General features: G+C 40.5%; 1 protein-coding gene across 1 annotated transcript; it reads left to right on the top strand.

Moving 5' to 3' along the window:
• Positions 1-417: 417 nt before the first annotated feature.
• On the top strand, positions 418-17,374 carry mrrf (mitochondrial ribosome recycling factor). Its single transcript, XM_083929983.1, has 7 exons — positions 418-488; positions 3,603-3,776; positions 3,935-4,087; positions 9,045-9,163; positions 13,642-13,733; positions 16,046-16,205; positions 16,559-17,374. Exons 2-7 carry the CDS (start codon positions 3,605-3,607, stop codon positions 16,634-16,636), a joined length of 774 nt encoding a protein of 257 aa, XP_083786109.1. The 5' UTR covers positions 418-488; positions 3,603-3,604; the 3' UTR covers positions 16,637-17,374.
• Positions 17,375-18,044: the final 670 nt, after the last annotated feature.

The following is an 18,044-nucleotide window of genomic DNA, read 5'->3' as shown; positions in this document are numbered from 1 at the left end:
TCCGAGGCACATTGGGGTTGTCGGTTCAGACAGTGAACCCCGCCCACTCGGTTTAAGCCGTACAAAGTTTCAAACAAACAACTGGACGTCTTCCTTTAAGAAAAAAAAGAAAATTGGATTTAAAATCATATTTGACCGCTATGACAAACTTAAAACTCGAAAACAATAAATGGCAAAAGCGATTCGATAATTTAACCATTTTAAATGTACTCCCTTAGTTTAGCAGACCCCCATATATTTTTGTTTTTGTAATTCCTCATCCATTTTTTCCATGTTTTCTTGTCTTTGTACATTTTAATTTATGTTATTGTTATTTCTACATTATTTTTTGTACTCTGGAACATGTAATAAAATGTTAATATTGAATCTTTTCAATAAAAATAAATAAATAACTGGACGTCTCAAACGGCGCGTTATGATGACGACACAGATGTCAAATGTAGCTTTCTCCTAGCTAACACACTTCTGTAAAGGCTGAAGACTTTAAAGTAAGTATGCTGGGGTCATTTACGGTTGACGGTTCAGTTTTTCCGGGTCGTAGCTGAGATGAACGGCAGTTGTATGTTTAGCAATTGACGTTACGTGGTGGCGGTCTATGTTTATTGTTTTGCTCGGTACGTGCAAGATAAGGTTATGTGCTCTCCCCCACCACGCCGACCTTCACACCGCATTACTTATGTAAAGGACCAGTCAGTTATCTTAAATATGAACGCACTATTGTTAATAATTTAAAAGAAATGTATGTAAAATAATGCTTCGGCAGCATCGTTCTTCTTGCTGTTCTCGAGTAACACATTTCAAATCCAGCATTGAACCAACCTGGCGCCACTTGCATGACTGAATGGCATACAAAAACCAGTAATGATAACTAACCGCCATTCTGATACTGACATATATCTAAGTGTTCAAATTGGAATACACCTGAAGTTTCCCAACTGATGATAAAAGGGGCTGTTGAAGTTGAGGCTTAATCAGCATGCACATTCTCCTTTGGGGTGGTGCTGCTGAAGTTGAGACCACAATTTGCCTGGGTTAGGGTTACAGTTAATACATTAAACATAATTCAGAGGTTTATTGATATTCACATAATTGTTAGTTCAAGACAGATGGCCGTGCACCAAAGAGCTGGGTCTGTTCGACTTTCGTGCCTGTTAAAAGGAAGGTTTTGCTGCCACTGTGCACAAGGTTGGTGGATAAATGCTGTATATAGATATGATTATTATTATTTTTATTATTATCAGTGCGACTTGATGCTGCTCATAGAGGAATTGTTGTGTCTCTGTAAATCATGAAGAAGTCATAGAGTGCTGTCTAGATCTACTCTATTTGTAAAGTGTCTTGAAATAACTTTTGTTATGATTTGGCGCTATTAATAATATTGAATTTAAATAAACTAGTTGCAGCCCTAGTCTGAACAGTTTGAGGAGGCAGAGCTAGGCAGAACATTACCAGATACTCTGCTGTATTAAACTGTAAAGTGTAAAGTGTATCACGCGGGTTAACCAGCTGGTGTGTGTGTGTGTGTGTGTGTGTGTGTGTGTGTGTGTGTGTGTGTGTGTGTGTGTGTGTGTGTGTGTGTGTGTGTGTGTGTGTGTGTGTGTGTGTGTGTGTGTGTGTGTGTGTGTGTGTGTGTGTGTGTGTGTGTGTGTGTGTGTGTGTGTGTGTGTGTGTGTGTGTGTGTGTGTAATCTACAAGATATGAGGCTACAGTATCCCACTGAACACCTGTGCTTCACTTTTTCTGCTTGACTTCCACTCTAAAGAGATCAGTCACCGTCCCACATCTGAGCCTATCTGCTCTGCCAAAGTGTGCCGTATCACATCAGCTTTTCAGGAAACCTGCCAGCCCCGGATGCCTGGTATGGGTTTGTATTGTAGGTGGTGGTCCACACACAGTCTAGTCTAAATATTGCCATTGTAATGTGTTTGAATTTTGGTTAGTATTTGGAAGCATTAGTGGATTAACACCAGGGACGAGAGGCATGGTTGTAGAATCTATTGAGGACACTAAAATCAGTATTGTGTCTTGGATTTTTTGGGCTTTAAAGGACCTGAGGAGGAGTACAATCTACATTTACACAAAAAGGACACATGATGGGTTAACTTTTTAAAAACAAAAATTCCAAAATGTGTCTCTTTCTGGCAAATGAAGAGAGAGATCACTTGACAGAACGTTATATAAAAGTTCAAGGAATAAAGAATAAAGTAGTAAATATGAAAAATAATGAAAATAATCAGAACATTTTACATACTTTATTCAGAGAGATGGGTCGTTTGGACCACGTTGACTGGTGGTGAGAAGTATTTTTTATTCAAACTTATGTCCAATGAAGGAAAAAAAGTTTCATAATACATTGATTTGAGTACATTTTATCTGCAGTTTTTCAGTCACTAGTTGAGTGGATTTTGTTTAACTTTTACTTTTTTACATTTGGCTTGAAACTGAAAATAATCCCTGCCTTTTTATTAAAAAAGATCTCAGCAATGTGAGGCATTTGGGAAAGTTCTTCTCACTTGTAACCAAACTGTCTTTTTGATGCAGCAGTTTGTTCCTCCTCACAGCTACCAGTTATAAATACATACCAAACAATAGAGGATGTCAGTCAGGCTGCAGTACACTGTGAGCTCTTCACAGCCACTGACTGTGAAAGACAGGCTTTAGTGTGTGTTTCTGTCTGTGGGCTTAGACATCTCCGAGTTTGTCTGTGCTTGTGTGTACTCCGAGGTTCAGTGACACAGTTCACAGTCGAGAGCCTGTCTGCAAGGTGGGAGGTTATTCCATAGAAAAGGAGTGGTAGCTCCCATATTGTTGTGTGATTTTTGAATGGGAGGTTCCCCTTCAGGAATGCCCAAACAACTGTGCGTGGGAGCTTATACTTTGCATTGGCCTATACATCTGTAAGTGTAAGACGAAGAGAACGAGCATGTTTAAAAATTACTTAAGTGTAATTGTGTGTAATGTAGCCTGTACAGCTGAGTGCAGAAAGTTCTTCAACAGTAGTGATTTTGACTTGTCATTGGGAAAAAGCACAGGTGAAACAAATGTCTTGGGAATTTGGGTATTTTTTAACCCAGACCCTATTTCTCCATGTATTTCTATATAAGTGACTAAAGGCCACAACTTTTTAAAACATCTAAAAAAAAGATCAAACTTTTTTTGAGGAGACATTTGTAAGCTACCTGGTAAGTATTTCAAAATAGCCCCACCTTTATCAGCCTCAACATTAATGTGAAACACATGAATACATCAAAAATTATAATCCAATAATTAAATATACATTATTATGAAACAGACCATTTTGCATAATGACTACTTTTACCTTTGACACTTGGCAATTCTTCTGTCATAAATTATCATTAGAGAGAAAGAGACTGTGTTAGTGTAATGTTAGTACAAGATGAAGGCCTACCTCCTACTGGCAGATATGAGATATTACTTTATTTTGATAAATATTACCAGCTCTGCTTTTAACGGATCTGTGTCCAATTAGTGATTCCGTCAAATCGAATCAAATTATATTATCATAAACTCTGTGGCACTGTGTTTCCCCTAACATCCTTTCTTAAATGTATTCTGTCACTCCTTCCTTCTCTCTGTTTCAGTTATGGCTTTGAACCATCTGATTCTGCTGCGACCTCTGTTGTGTCAGTCCCTGCTGCGACAGGTCAGGTCTCCCCTCGTGGCCACTTCTAGGGTCAGTGGACCACTTTTGTACCCCAACACCACCTGCTACCCCGCTGCATGCACCAGGCTCTATGCCACCAAGAAGGCAAAAGGTCAGTGAGGAGATTGTAGAGACTGGAGCTCACGTGTACACCCTCTGTGGTTCTGTTAGAATGAATGTGGGTTACGTGATTATATATTATCTATCTTAGATATGAGTCTCCGCTCTTCCCTCATTGCTTTGCTTATGTCCCTCTCTTCATCTTCCAAGCCAAGGCAAAGGGCCAGTCAGCTAAGGTGAATATTAATTCGGCTCTAGTGGAAGACATCATCAGTCTGGATGAAGTGAAGGAGGACATGACAGCTGTTCTCAATGCACTCAAAGATGACTTCACGCGCAACCTCAGCATCCGAACCTCGCCAGGTATTCAGTTTATTCGTTTTTCTTGGACTCATGTTGTCTCTCTGCCTGTGTCTCGTTACAACACTCTGTTTGTTACTCGAACTTAACAGAAGACAAAGAGAACCAATAAAATATAACATAAATATTTGTCCAATACTGCCATGTATTCAACTGATGTAACACTTAATCTAAATAAGTGGCAGTATAATAAGAACAATGACAGTGTTGTAACAAGTGTAATAGTTTAATTTAGTTGCTCAGATTGTGATTCCCATTTATTGGTCACAGAAGAAACATGCTTGAGCAATAGAACAAATGCAGTGAATTGGATATCATACCACATACGGATATGTTAAACTAGCATTTGTAGATTTCCAACAGCAGGTCTGTGATCTCATGGATGTCTGCAGTCCAACCAGAATGATAAAGTGTTTACCTGAAGCAGGACTAATGTTGGAAATCTGTTTTTTTCCAAAGGATGTTTTTCCAGTAACATCTCTACAAACATGGCTTCTCTTCTTCTCTATACAAGCTGTTTATGACGTCCTCTGTCTGAGTCCAGAGTTAACATTTTATAATTCTGCATCTGTACGAAATGCAAACATTACATTTTCTAAATTGACAATAACAAGCACATTAACTCAAACATAGAAAACGATAAAAGAAGGAAGATATATTTCGTCATATAGGCTATTTAATTTGAAGAGATACACATACAGTACATGAATTGACTTGCAGTACGGTTTTATTTTTCAACTGCATCGTGTAGGCCTTTCCTTCTTTCCTCCTTTCCTTCACCTCAAAGGCACACTTTTACTTTGGGATAAAAGTCAGTAAGTCTTCCTCTTTGTTTGCATCTACCTGACAAAGCGCCTCAGGGCTGAGAGCGAGCCCGAGTGTGACCTTACCTTGACCCCAGACTGACCTCTGTTTCCCCAACTACATCCAGGTCATGACCCTTTTGCCTCTGGGTTCTAACAAATGAAAGCTGGGCTTGGGGGTGTCAGAGGTGGGGTGTATAATGGAAGCTCCCAAGGGAGGAGGCAGCCACTAGGATCAGACTTCAGACTAGAAGTGTCTAAGCTTTTACTCCTCACATGAAAGTGTGCTCTCTCTGACATTTGACCTGCAGCATGTGCAGTCTTTTTACTTTTGCACAACATTCCGGAGAGTCTAACAACAGAAGCATAAACACAACCTTGATAGTTTTTAAGGGTTTACACCTTAATGTCTTGTCTTGTAGATGTCCTCCAGCTGTTTCATTGTTTTTTTATTCATGTCTGTCAGTTCTTCATCGTCCCTTTAGTTTTTTTTTTCTTACTCCACTCATCCAGCAATTTCTCGGCCTGAGTCATTTTCTTTCTTCGACCCCTCCCTTTATATCCCTCTATTTCCCTTCTCTTTTATGTTTCCAACCATTTATTTTGGCCTGCACTCATGATATTCTAAATTTGTGTCTCATATTTTTGAGTTCAGGTTTCTCATCGACCTACAGTGAAGCATGTATTCACAGGGCAAGAGTTGCCTACTTCACTCGTTTCTCTCATCATTTCTGTCCTCTTCCCTCCATCTTCACTCCATCTCTCTCTCTCCACTCACTACTGTTCTCCACTCTACTCCATCCGTCCTTCCTCTCTTCTGTCCAGCTGCACAGTAATCCAGGGAGGCAGCCGGACTTAGAGCTGACAGGAGAGATGAGATGGTGGAATGGAATGACGTCAGTTGTTCGAATGTGTGCATGTGTCTAGTGCAAGTGTGTGTGTTTGTTCCATGAACCTCTCATCTGGCTCTCATTAAGCTTATGAGTGTGTATGTTTGCGTGGATTTGACTGTATGCGCTGGTGTGTGTGTTGCCATGAATGCATACTGTATGTGTGCGTGTGTTTGTTTGCGTGTGGCAAAGCAGAAAGTCATCGATAGAGGGGATCAGTGCTGTGGCCACCATGTTGTGGTTAGTCACAGATGGGTAATCTGGCCGAAAGCAAGCTCTGTTTCCATGGAAACTTTGTTAAGACTGAGTAGACTGAGACAACATCTACAGTACTGGAAAAAAAATGCCTAGAAACACATTTAGGTACCAATAAGCCTTCCAAGCTGACGATGAGAGCTTTTGGATTTTAAAGGAATAGTTTGACATTTTGGTAAATACATATATTCACTTAATTGCAGAGAGTTAGTTGAGCCCACCAATGTCACACTCATGTCATTTTGTTGAATAGTAAGCTACAGTCAGCAGATGATTAGTTTAGCCAAGAATAAAGCCTGGAAGCAGAGGAATACAATGAGTCTGGCTCTTGCCCTCTAAAGATTACTAATTAACATGTTACATTAGATTCCATTCCATCACATTAATCAAGCTGACACATCTAAAACAACTTACGATAAGTGTATTCAACCATGAAGATATTACCCAAAAAGCGCAAGAATCATAAGTGCATTCAAATTAAATTCCATAAACGGCCTCAACTCCATTTTAGATTTTTTAAAAATGTTTTATATGTTTGTTTAATCTGTGCAATAATCTAAATGTAAAAAAAACGACAACTTTCTGGAACAATTTCTTGGCCAACTCGGTGACTCCTCTGGGTGACGACAAGACTCCATGGAGTCACTGCTCCTGGCCAAGAAATAGTTCAGGCAAGTAATCCCTTGTAAAACCCCAACACAGCATATTAAAGGTGACATATTATGCTTACTTTCAGGATCAAACTTATATTTTGGGTTTCTACTAGAGCATGTTGACATGCTTTAATGTTCAAAAACACCTTCTGTCCGAAACACTTAATTTAAGCTCTTGTCGTTTAAGCCCCCCAACCGAAAAAGCCCAGATTGCTCTGATTGGTCAGTGTTTACAGGACTTCAGCATATATATATATAAATATATATATTTATATATATATATATATATATATATATATATATATATATATATATATATATATATATATATATATATATATATATATATATATATATATATGTATGTGTGTGTGCATGTATATGTGTGTGTGCTGAAGACCATTAAAAGGCATAGTTTCAAAGGCACAGCTTTCTGTGGGTTGGGCCTTTTTGATTATTTCTTGTAATATTTATATAGCACCTAAACCTGCGTTATAATCAAAAAAGACTTTTCAAAATCGGGCACCTTTCAAGGCTGCTATCAATAACAAGGGCCAGATATTTCCCTTTAAGACTTAGAAGAGCTAAATGCAGAGCCAATGTTGGATTAACATCCACTAGGTGGCCAGAAACACAACTCCAAATGAATATCAATATTCCGTAACAGCTGGATGTGTAAAAAGGCAACTGTACACTGACATGTTCGCCACATCAGCTTAAAGGTGATTATATGTCAGACAGCTTGTTATGCTGTCATTCAGGCCGTGGTGCAGAGCAAACGACTGCACAGAATAAAATGCTGCGTTGTGAACATTCGTCTCGGTCTGGTGAATGGGATTTCATTTCTCCATCCTTTCCATTAATTGTGTAGTACATGGCGTTTACAAATGATATAACCTGTTTTAATATTAGTAACAAATCACTTTTAGGTGAAAGGCAAACATGTTAAGTGCACACATGAAAGAACATTGCACATTTAGATCATATGTTTTGTATAATCAGTAACAATTTGGCCAATGCTTTCTTAGCCAACCCTGTTCTGCCCAATTCTCAACCCCCATACCCCTCCTTACCCTCCACCTTTTATAGTTAAAAAATGACTGTCTGTCTGTTTGCCCTCCTAAATTATTAGCAGATGTGTAGGTGCTCATTGTCAAGGCGTAGGTAACAAAGATGGACAGGCAGAAGGTCACAGATGCGGACATGACCGGTGTGCGTATACACACAGAGGCACTGTGAGACTGACTGGATTAGAGCTGCAAACAAATGGATGTTTGAATTTAAAAAGGGGGACAGAATAACTGGCAGGCATGTAGACAGTATGTCAGTAATCCAGTTGTCCTTTAAATAAAAATAATTCCTTTACTCTCATCATCATTTTACTTCTGCATCCAATCTGCGACTGGTACATTTAGGTTTTATGCTCTAGAAATCATTCAATACATTTATTTTTAAAATGACACCATTGACTCTCCCCCCCCACCCCTTTCCACACACACCACCAGTACAGCCCCCAGTGTGTAAGCAGGGAGCGAGTGATGTAAGGCAGAGGTGGAGAAGGAGGAAACAACTGCGTCTGAGGTTAGCCAGATGGAGGAGAGGGAGAGGGGCGGATGGATGGAGTGAGGGAGTAAAGGGAGAGAGAGAGGAAAAGAGGGAGGAAGGTACCAAAGTCAACTCATGTCGGCAAACGTACCCTTGTTTCTCTCGGTGTTGACAGTGAGTAGAGACAGTAGATCATGGAAACTATTAACGCGGTATCTCAATTTTTTTCTTACTTACGCAGTTTGTTTGCCTGAATTGTCAACTAGTTACACTCCGTTTCCATCTTTAGTTGGAGTTGGTGGATTCAAGTGTCTGGATTCAGACAAGCACTTTGACAGATCATCTATCTGCAGCAGCAGAAGCCACCTTGTTTGTTAATCTCTTTGACTAGATACAAAGTAAAACATAAAGTCCATCCTTAGGTCTGCATGGAAACAGACATCCAGCCAGCCTGATCAATACTGGATTTTTGGAATTTTAATCCAAGAGAATAAAACAAATCTGATAACAATATATTGGTTAATTTCATTTGTCAAACACAAACATATGACAAACAAGCATTTTGTTAGCAAAAATAACATTACATAAGAACAATACCTGTTATTATCAAAAACGGCAGTTATACCAGATATGAAATTAAATTAATTCAATTCAAACAGATTTTAAGGAACGAACTATAACTGCAAATCTATTTTCAATGCTAATTCCTAAAAAAATAATAATATAATCAAATATATACATAAAATGCAGCCTTTAAAAGGATGGTATTTTTTGTATCAGCAGATAACGTTTGCATTTATCTGTATTTATTTAGGAGCTCTGGATCACATTTTGGTGACGACACAAGATGGGAAGTTCCCTCTCAACCAGCTGGGACAGGTCTCGATGAAATCACCTCAGCTCATTATGGTCAACATGAGCAGCTTCCCGGAGGTAAGACGATCACACACACACAAACACAAGGAAACACATGTACAGATTCATCCTACCGGTATCAGTTCGTCTCGCGCAGACAAGCACATAGTAACTAAAAGCTTTATAAAAATAATCGGAACCACAGACAGATAGACGGCTCTCACAGAAGGAAAAGTGAGCCAGACCAGAACTCTAAGCCCACATCACTGTATAAATGAAACCTAACCTGCCTCTCTCCCTCCAACTGCGTCTCAAATTCTAATTGATTGATCACTCGGGGAGCCCTTTGTTGTGGGGTGAAAGATAGCAACATGAACCCAAACTGTGTGTGTGTACGTGCACTGAGAAGTGGTTATGTCTGCGTGTGAGTCGTCACAGAATAGGAAATGACCTCATTTTACCCCCAGGTTAGGAAGGAATGGATTATTTTTCTTTTTTTAGTCCTTTTTCTTTCCCTCTTTTCCTTCTTAGATGATACCATGCTGTACTAATCAGAGCTACAGAAAGACATTTTGTCAGCGGGGGCAACTCACCTCTTTCTGGTGGTCTGGAAAATCTAAATGTGCCTCTCGTAACACGACTGTCATGACTGAGGATTGAGTTCTCTTAGATCTTATTAGCTATGGTGATTTTTTTCAGAATATTTTTGTATTGAAAAAACATAAACATTTTGTTGGGGGAGGACCCACAACCTGCAACACCAACGTACCATCAGCGATTGTCCACCCAATGAGAATTTGGCCAGACAGTCGCTGGTATTGGTGTTACTTTCATATGCCGTGTGTCAACCAAAGCTTTGTTATCTCACTTGAAAACTCCAGGTGCTCTTCAGAAGACGCTCACCTTGGCGAGAGGCAAAGCGGGGGTGCTTAGTTTATCTTAGTTTAGCACATAAGCATGCTAACATTGTATTTAGTATTACAATTCATCTTTAGGGGAGCATGAATATGTGTACCCGAATTTAATGGCAATCCATTCAATAATTGTTGAGAAATTTCACTCAAAACGACAAACCGCAGCCTCACTGTGGTGCTCAAGGTAAAGTCAGGTTTGATATGGTTTGTTAAGATACTTTAGTCTGAGCCAAAGTGGCGGACCGACACCATCCAATATTGCCACCCATATAAGCAAGACACAATAAAATTGGTGAGGGAGGCAATAAAAGAGAGCCATTGTAACATGATTTGTTAGCATGTTTTAACCAGTGTTTATAAGCATAGATGACATTCTTTGCAATTTCCCAGCTTGGGATCAATAAAGTATTTCTATTCTATTCTATTCAAAGGCAGTTTGTTCTTTTGGGGAACCACTCTGAACAGAAACATTTTCTGAGGGTGTGGAAGGAGGTTGTTTCCACCACCTTCTATTTTCATACCGGTTACCTTTTGTGAACTTGAGAGATGTGGCTTCACCTGTTTTGCACGGATATCACAAAACAACATGTAAATCTAAATATTATCAGCATCTTAAATCTGGAAATCCAGTCTCAACCTGAATTAGGCTGAATGATCTTTCAGTGAGTCTATTTCCCTCCCAGAAACTCCAACCACAGACCACACACACACACTGACAGACACACTAACACTACCCTGTCGTGCCCTACGCTACCTATGTCCCACACAGAGGTGAGTCCTCAGTACCCAGAGCTAATAGGCTTATAATGATGCCTATCCATTACCAGGCACTCCAGAGGCCCTGCCATTGTTTTACATTCATTCATTACGTGCAGCCTGGGAAGGCACAGTGGAACTAACAACAACTACCAGAATGCTTAGATCAGGAGGCAATTTGGTGTGTGTGCTTTAGGATGAGTGTGTATGTGCATGTTTAAGCATCCCACCACTTTGTTCATAAAGTGTTTTCTACAGGACTCCCCTTTTATTTTTTACACACGCGCACATGCGGACACTCGCACACATTCCTCTTCACTTTGAACTGGGCCGTCGAGCTTTTGATGTGAAACTTCAGTGTAATTTCTCTCCTCCTCCGACATATTAACCAGAACCTGCCCAGCCTTTTCCAGAGAAATTCCCCTCGGTTTTCCATAACCACAGGAGTGGTCATCGAGAGAGGGGAAGCGGTGATGAATTTGATGCTGAGAACAATCAAACATAGGTATGGGCTGAATCTATCACCCCGCACTCAAAGAGAGCAACCAGAGGCCTGTGTTCCGGATGAGTTTGAAAAAGGAAAAGAAAAGAAACCCCATGAATTAATTTAACGCACACAAATAAATTCCTTTAATCTCGCTGCCATTTCTTTCCCCCAGCGGAAAAGGCCAGAAGGAGCTGTCGAGAGAGGGGAGTAGGGTAGAAAGGAGTAAAAAAAAAAAAAAAAAAGAAGAGGAAATGATATGCTCTTTTTCCTCGCATTGCACATTTGCACACTTTGTAAAGCTCAGCTAAGGGAATTGTCATGCGGTTGCAGAATTGGTTTGAGGAGTGTGACTTTGTTTTCAGTAACTCAAAGGATTTGGCTTCCTTCCTTCTTGTCTCTATGCTTAACTGTAGCTCTCTGATTCGAATGTGGTATTTTCTGGACTGAAGGATTGTGTTGTACGGGGGTTCAAGTCTTTATGTTTCACATATGTTAAATCTGTTTTAATATTTATCATTGAGTTACAAACATGCAAGCTTCATTTTTTGCCTGCTGGCCTGCACGCCGGCCAAACTGATATAAATATTCATCTAAATGAAATTCTAAAGAAGCCCCTATGTCAGTTGTCTGATATTATCAAAGTATTGTGTGACTTCTGAGAACCTGCTAACAGCATCTTTGTCTGATTCTGTGTTATGTTGATAATTTAACATTTATAGCACAGCTGTCTTGCCAGCCGACGTCCACATTGACACTGGATCACTTGTTCCCTCACAAAACACATAATGCCTGTCTTTTCATCTCCCTCTGATTATCTGCATCCTTTCAAAAGAAGACAGATGGTGTTTGGCAAATATTAGTTTGTTGTCCTTTTTTTCAACAGCTGAGAAGGAACATGTTCTGCAGATGTTTTTTATTTCTAGTAGACTATGCTCTCAATTTATATTGATGTAGTTGCTAAGCACAGATCAGAAAAAAATCTGATTCGCTCTTAATGAGAACAAATTTTTCTCTAATTTATAAAAAAAAAGACTTTTCAACAGTTCTAGTGTGCATTAACACTAATAGTCTTATTCAGTTACACCACATACATTGTTATGCGCGATGATGCCACATTTTAAACAGTTTTTAACTGTGCTAAATGGTTGTTGTCTATGGTGTTTTTATATGCTACAAGATTTATGAGCAAAATGAGCAGTGAACGCCATTTAAACTGCAGTGTACCACTGACAGTTTCTAGATTCCCGATTATGGTTCATACAATCCCGTCGACTGGTTGGGCATTCCATAGCCTAACTATAGCGGAACATGGGGTATCAGAGGAGAATCCAGGTGTAGCTATGTAGAAGTATTTAGCAAGCTACATTTCATAATAATGGCAGAGATGTGTGCATTTATTTTTAACTAATGACAATACTGCTAAGCCTGTGCAAGCCACTGCCAGTTACAAGCTAACAGACATTATAAACAAATCAAAAATGCTAACCACGCTACTCTGATACGTTGTTTCCTGTCACAATCATGGCGCTTGTGTCTGTCTAAAGTCCATAAGATAATGACCACCATATTGGTGAAATCCAGTAGAGTTAAGACCTCCTGGACACCCACCCCCCACACAAGGCCACATGCAATAGACAGTTCTCTTAGTTAAAGTGGATATACACGTACAGTATGTGCTCACCTCAAGATAATGACCATTTTTCCTCTTCATAAACAAACAATTCGCTACTTTTTTATGTGAAAATGAATACGCACAAACTGAAAAGCGTGAGTGCATGTGCACGTGCGTGCGTGTGTGCGCGTGTATGTGGGTGTGTGTGTGTCTCCATGCATCATACAAGCAGACACTCCTGTGAGGTCACCATGGGTCAACGCCCTGCCCTGCAACCTCTCAGTCTTTTCCCACAGGGCCGAGCGCTGACAGTGGCCCAAGGCTCTTCCACACTGCATGGGCTTCCCCTGACACACACACACACACACACACACACACACACACACACACACACACACACACACACACACACACACACACACACACACACACCAACCACCCAAACACAGACACACTACAAACACACCACAACACCTTAATGATTGCCAGCTGGAGCTGGGCCACTACCTGCAGTTGTATCGCTGCTTTTCCATTCATGTGTGTGTGTGTGTGTGTGTGTGCCTGTGTGTGCGTGTGCGTGTGCGTGTGCGTGTGTGTGTGTGTGTGTGTGTGTGTGTGTGTGTGTGTGTGTGTGTGTGTGTGTGTGTGTGTGTGTGTGTGTGTGTGTGTGTGTGTGTGTGTGTGTGTGTGTGTGTGTGTGTGTGTGTGTGTGTGTGTGTGTGTGTGTGTGTGTGTGTGTGTGTGTGTGTGTGTGTGTGTGTGTGTGTGTGTGTGTGTCTCCCCCCAGGCTATAGCGGCTGCCATCAGTGCCCTGAGAGAGAGCAGCATGAACCTTAACCCAGAGGTGGACGGGACGATCATCAAGGTGCCCGTTCCCAAGTGAGTCGCTTTCTGAAATGCACACACACAGCCCCGAGGGCAGAAACACTCTCCTTCTTTTTGATAATTTCCTTGCACTTCCACTCCCACTATTATTATACACTAATACATATCTACATAAGTACTGGCCCTGATAAGGTGATCTGATCAATCAATTACTCAATGGACAAAGTATGAATTGATGATTTTGTTTATTTTACTGTTTTTTGGCAAAATACATATTTTTAAGACATCTGTTTTTATGCTCTGTTAACATTCGATAGACTAAATAAGTAACCATAAATCTATGAAGTAAGCAATGCATAATGTACATAATAATAAACTTAAAACTTCATCCATGGTTTTGAATGTCTCTCCATTAAATAACCCCTGTAACTGACAGATGTATGGACTTTTTTTTGTAGATATGTAGAGACCCCCAGTGTGTTGATGTGAGGCTTGGGTCACTCTCTCACTATTCTGGCTTGACCTCACTCACTCACTTTACATACTCTCTCTCTCTCTCTGCCAAGCCAAACAACTTCATAAAAAAGTGTCCCTCACTCACTCACTAAACCACTCTGTGTGTATATACAGTACAGTGTGTCCTTTTTTTACATATATACACATACGTGTGTGTGCGTGCGTGCGTGTGTGTGTGTGCGTGCATGCATGCGTGTGTGTGCATGTGTGTGTGTGTGTGGCAGCAGCAGCAGGTGTTAGTCTGGCGAAGGAGGGACATAAGAGTCAGACTGCTTTCCCCCTGCAATCAGTCTCGGCACGCTCCAAGCCTCCATTTGCATTTCCAAAGAGAAGGCGCTCCTTGATTGGCTCTGGAATCAGTAATTAGGCCGTATTGTTTGTGGTAAATAGACGCTGCACTTGGATTGTTTGCAAATAGTCCCTGAGGCAAAAACAACAAAAAAAAAGGCCAATTAAGGACAAAGGGGGAGAGTGAAATGGAAAGTAGGATTTTCTGAGTGATTAACAAATGCAAAGTGAATACAAAGTTGTTGTGATATAGGATGTTTCGGCTCTGGTCTGAGACCTTGGCGGGGGATTGTTGTTTGATGAGTGCTTACGTGTCAGAACTAAAATGATTAAACTTCATGCTTACAAGCACTTCACACTGTACATTTGTACAATTCTGTGTCTTCTGTGTTTTTTGTTGTAACAAGAGTCTGACTAACCCTTTCTTTTTTAGTTCTATGTGTGCTGTTTGAAGGTATGTTGAATTTTTAGCCTAGCTCCTCTCAAAAGTAGAAAGTATATTTTATTCAACACAGAGCTTTTAGCAGTACAAGGAGTTTTTAATTGATAATGACGCAGCCTCAATTTAATGCTGATGACTCTTTATGACCAACAGTAGCAAACAAGACCATCAGCAAGAAGAGGGGTTACATCTATATAGTTACTCTTAATGCCTGTCCCCAGGTCCGATTTACATCACACAGAATGGGAGAAACTATTTTTACATTTATTCAGCAAAAGGTTTTGCAGTGGGAGGTATATTAGCCAGTTAGGAAGCAGGAGGAGATTTTTTTTTCTTGAGAGAATTTGACTTTTTTTACATTATATATTTTGTGGTTATGACTGATACTGCGGCAGGATCAGCAAAGAGAAGAAGGAAATAATTGACAGAAGAACAAAAATAAAATAATCTATGAGGGACAGTGATGGATCACAGGCGGAAACCTGAGTCAGCTTTGGTCAGTCATTCAACAGATGAAGAGAACTGCAGGATATAAAAGGATTAAAAATGATCCTGAATTGGCCCTCTTCCTCCTAGACAACTATGTAATGTGTTTATTTTATTCATGAAATACATTGCGAGACGGTGTTTACATTGGTGTATGAAACACAGTTTACTTTGTTTCCTCAATTGTTATATTAACAGTTATTAATCTTACAGAGCCACAAATAGATACATTACCGAATCGCCATTCACCCTACAAGCAGCTGTCTTAAAGAAAAAAATAGCATTAAAAATAAGTTGCATCTTTCTTTTACTCAAATGGCCAGATTAAGATCTTAACGACACAAGACGACAGTGCTCATGGAAAGAATACCACTTCTTTCCACAGGGGCCGCCAAAATCCACACACAACGGCTGTCCTTTTACACTATTTTGATAAACATATCAGTTTTGTACATAGAAAATGGATACAGTGTATTACCCTGCTTTGAAGAGGAGCTGCTACTTGAATCCACAGACATCAGTGGGGCTAAGCTTAGCTGATATCACCTCTCGAAAGGGCCCAGATGAGTTTGTGTGTGTGGATCCTTACTCTTTGGTCTTCTCCCTTTTCCCTCATCTCCTCCTTTCCCTGCAGAATAACAATGGAACACAGAGAGAACCTCACCAAGCTGGCCAAACAGTTCAGCAACAAGGCTAAAGAGTCACTGAGAAAAGTGCGATCGAACGCTGTCACACAGGTCAAAAAGGCGAAGGAAGGACACTCTGAAGACATCATACGACTAGTGGAAAAACAGGTAGGAGACAAGTAGAAGAAAGAAGAACTGTGCTGTTACACAGAGACGAAGGCCGAAAGCTTCACAATTACCGTAAGAGACGAGACTGAGAAGGGGGAGTTTAAAGGAAGGTTGAGATGAGTGGCTAGATGCAAGAGATGAGTCCCAAAACTGAAAAGAGTCAAGGAGGTAACCGATAATTAGAGCCTTTCTAAGACCTGAAACTGTTGTAACCGCAACCCAAACCATGAAATTATGACTATCGAGGTGTGAAATTCATCATCACATCCTTTCCCATCGCAGCTTCATATGATTGAAAAGGGGTATTCAAAATATGTCCATAAAATATTTCCATCTTTTCCTCTGTCTTACAGATTCAGCAGATGGCAGACAACATCGTAGTGGACATTGACAAACAGCTCACAGCCAAGACCAAGGAGCTGTTAGGCTGACTGTGATGATTAAAAGGTCTAAATGTTTTTGATATTTTGGTTGTAGCTGAATCTGCAGATGGACACACATAACAGAAGAAACATGTCGTTACTTTCCTATTTACAATAAACAGTGACTCAATCGCGTTGGGGGTGAAGTTCTCACAGTCCGAAAAGCTTCACCCAGACGAACAAGTCTTGGTCCTCTTGTACATGTTTTGGCACAAACTGGACTTTGGTTCCTACCCACATCACTGGCAAAGATGTGCTCTTCGCTGCTGGGGAATATCTGCGTTTAACCGTCAGTGCATAAACAGAAATTGGCACGGAAACAACAAAGACAGAGGGTGCCAGTTACTCCCTCCTCCCTTTACTCTTCCTGTCTTCAAACAAACACCCGGCGTGGGACGAATGGACTTTTAATGAGATTTGCGGGCCTCCTCCTAATCAAACTTCTTGCCACAAGGGCTGTCTGTTTATATAAAACAAGCGCACCCGTCTGAAAGTAAACTGGCTGCGGGTTCGTCTTGGTGGCAAGAGGGAGAGAGGGTTTGTTCCGGAGACGCAGGGTATGATTAGCGTGTTGCAAAACATTTGTTTCACATTGATTCAATGTCTGTTAATAATGCACTTGAGAAAAAAAAAGGCTTAATTTTTTTGCCCATGTCTAGGATTGATAATACGGCTACTCTCTCGACAGTAAAGTTGGGAAAGTAACATTATTGATGGACTCCATTAAAGAAACACTGCTTTGTACCATGTGCGTCATCTTTCTCGCTCTTGTTTTCTTTTCTTTTTCTCCACTTTTGGTTTTGAAGTCGCCCCCCTCCTCCATTAGTCCGAGTGATAATGGACTTTTCCTGTGTACAGACCTCCAGGCACGGGCTGCTGGCACCACAATTGTCCATTAGGAAAAGAGGCTTTTAATGTTGTCCACTTGGCCCTCTTTGTCTTTAAATAACTGCACTTTTAAAGCCAGGTTCAGGAATTGTAGTCCTGAGGTTGTTCAAAGTGGATCAATAACAAGACATGTATGAACGGGAAACCTACCCAACTACGCACACATGGCTCTGCTTGCATCTATCTGCTGTTTACACCAGCTAGAGGCTTTCCGTGTTATTATGTGGTCGGTGTCTTCATCTTTATCGTGGTTTGTTTTGCTTCCTCTGCTACTGGTCGCAGGCAGCCCACATGGCAGACGGGTTTAGTTTTAAAAGACTGCCCACACACTTGCTCTTATATCCACCCAGGCATTTGATGATTACAACACGAACTACTAATTCAATCATAATGAAAATGCTGTCCGACCACTCTGAAATGGACTAAATCAATTAAAAAATAATAGTGATGATTCAGATTCCATGGTGGTTTTTATCATGTTTGGTGTGAGTTGGTAGCAGCGTTGCACGCTACACATTGTGGCTTTATT

This window comes from Echiichthys vipera (genome assembly GCF_963691815.1).
Source record: "Echiichthys vipera genome assembly, chromosome: 16".
Lineage (NCBI taxonomy): Eukaryota > Metazoa > Chordata > Actinopteri > Perciformes > Trachinidae > Echiichthys > Echiichthys vipera.
Note: the sequence above shows the minus strand (reverse complement) of the source record. Positions and strands in the feature narration are given on the sequence as shown.

Excerpts from the sequence above, each read along its gene's own strand:
- mrrf (XM_083929983.1), top strand. The coding sequence starts at position 3,605 with ATGGCTTTGAACCATCTGATTCTGCTGCGACCTCTGTTGTGTCAGTCC. Across the intron at positions 9,164-13,641 it reads ACATGAGCAGCTTCCCGGAG|GCTATAGCGGCTGCCATCAG; the intron begins GTAAGACGATCA and ends GTCTCCCCCCAG. Across the intron at positions 13,734-16,045 it reads ATCAAGGTGCCCGTTCCCAA|AATAACAATGGAACACAGAG; the intron begins GTGAGTCGCTTT and ends CTTTCCCTGCAG.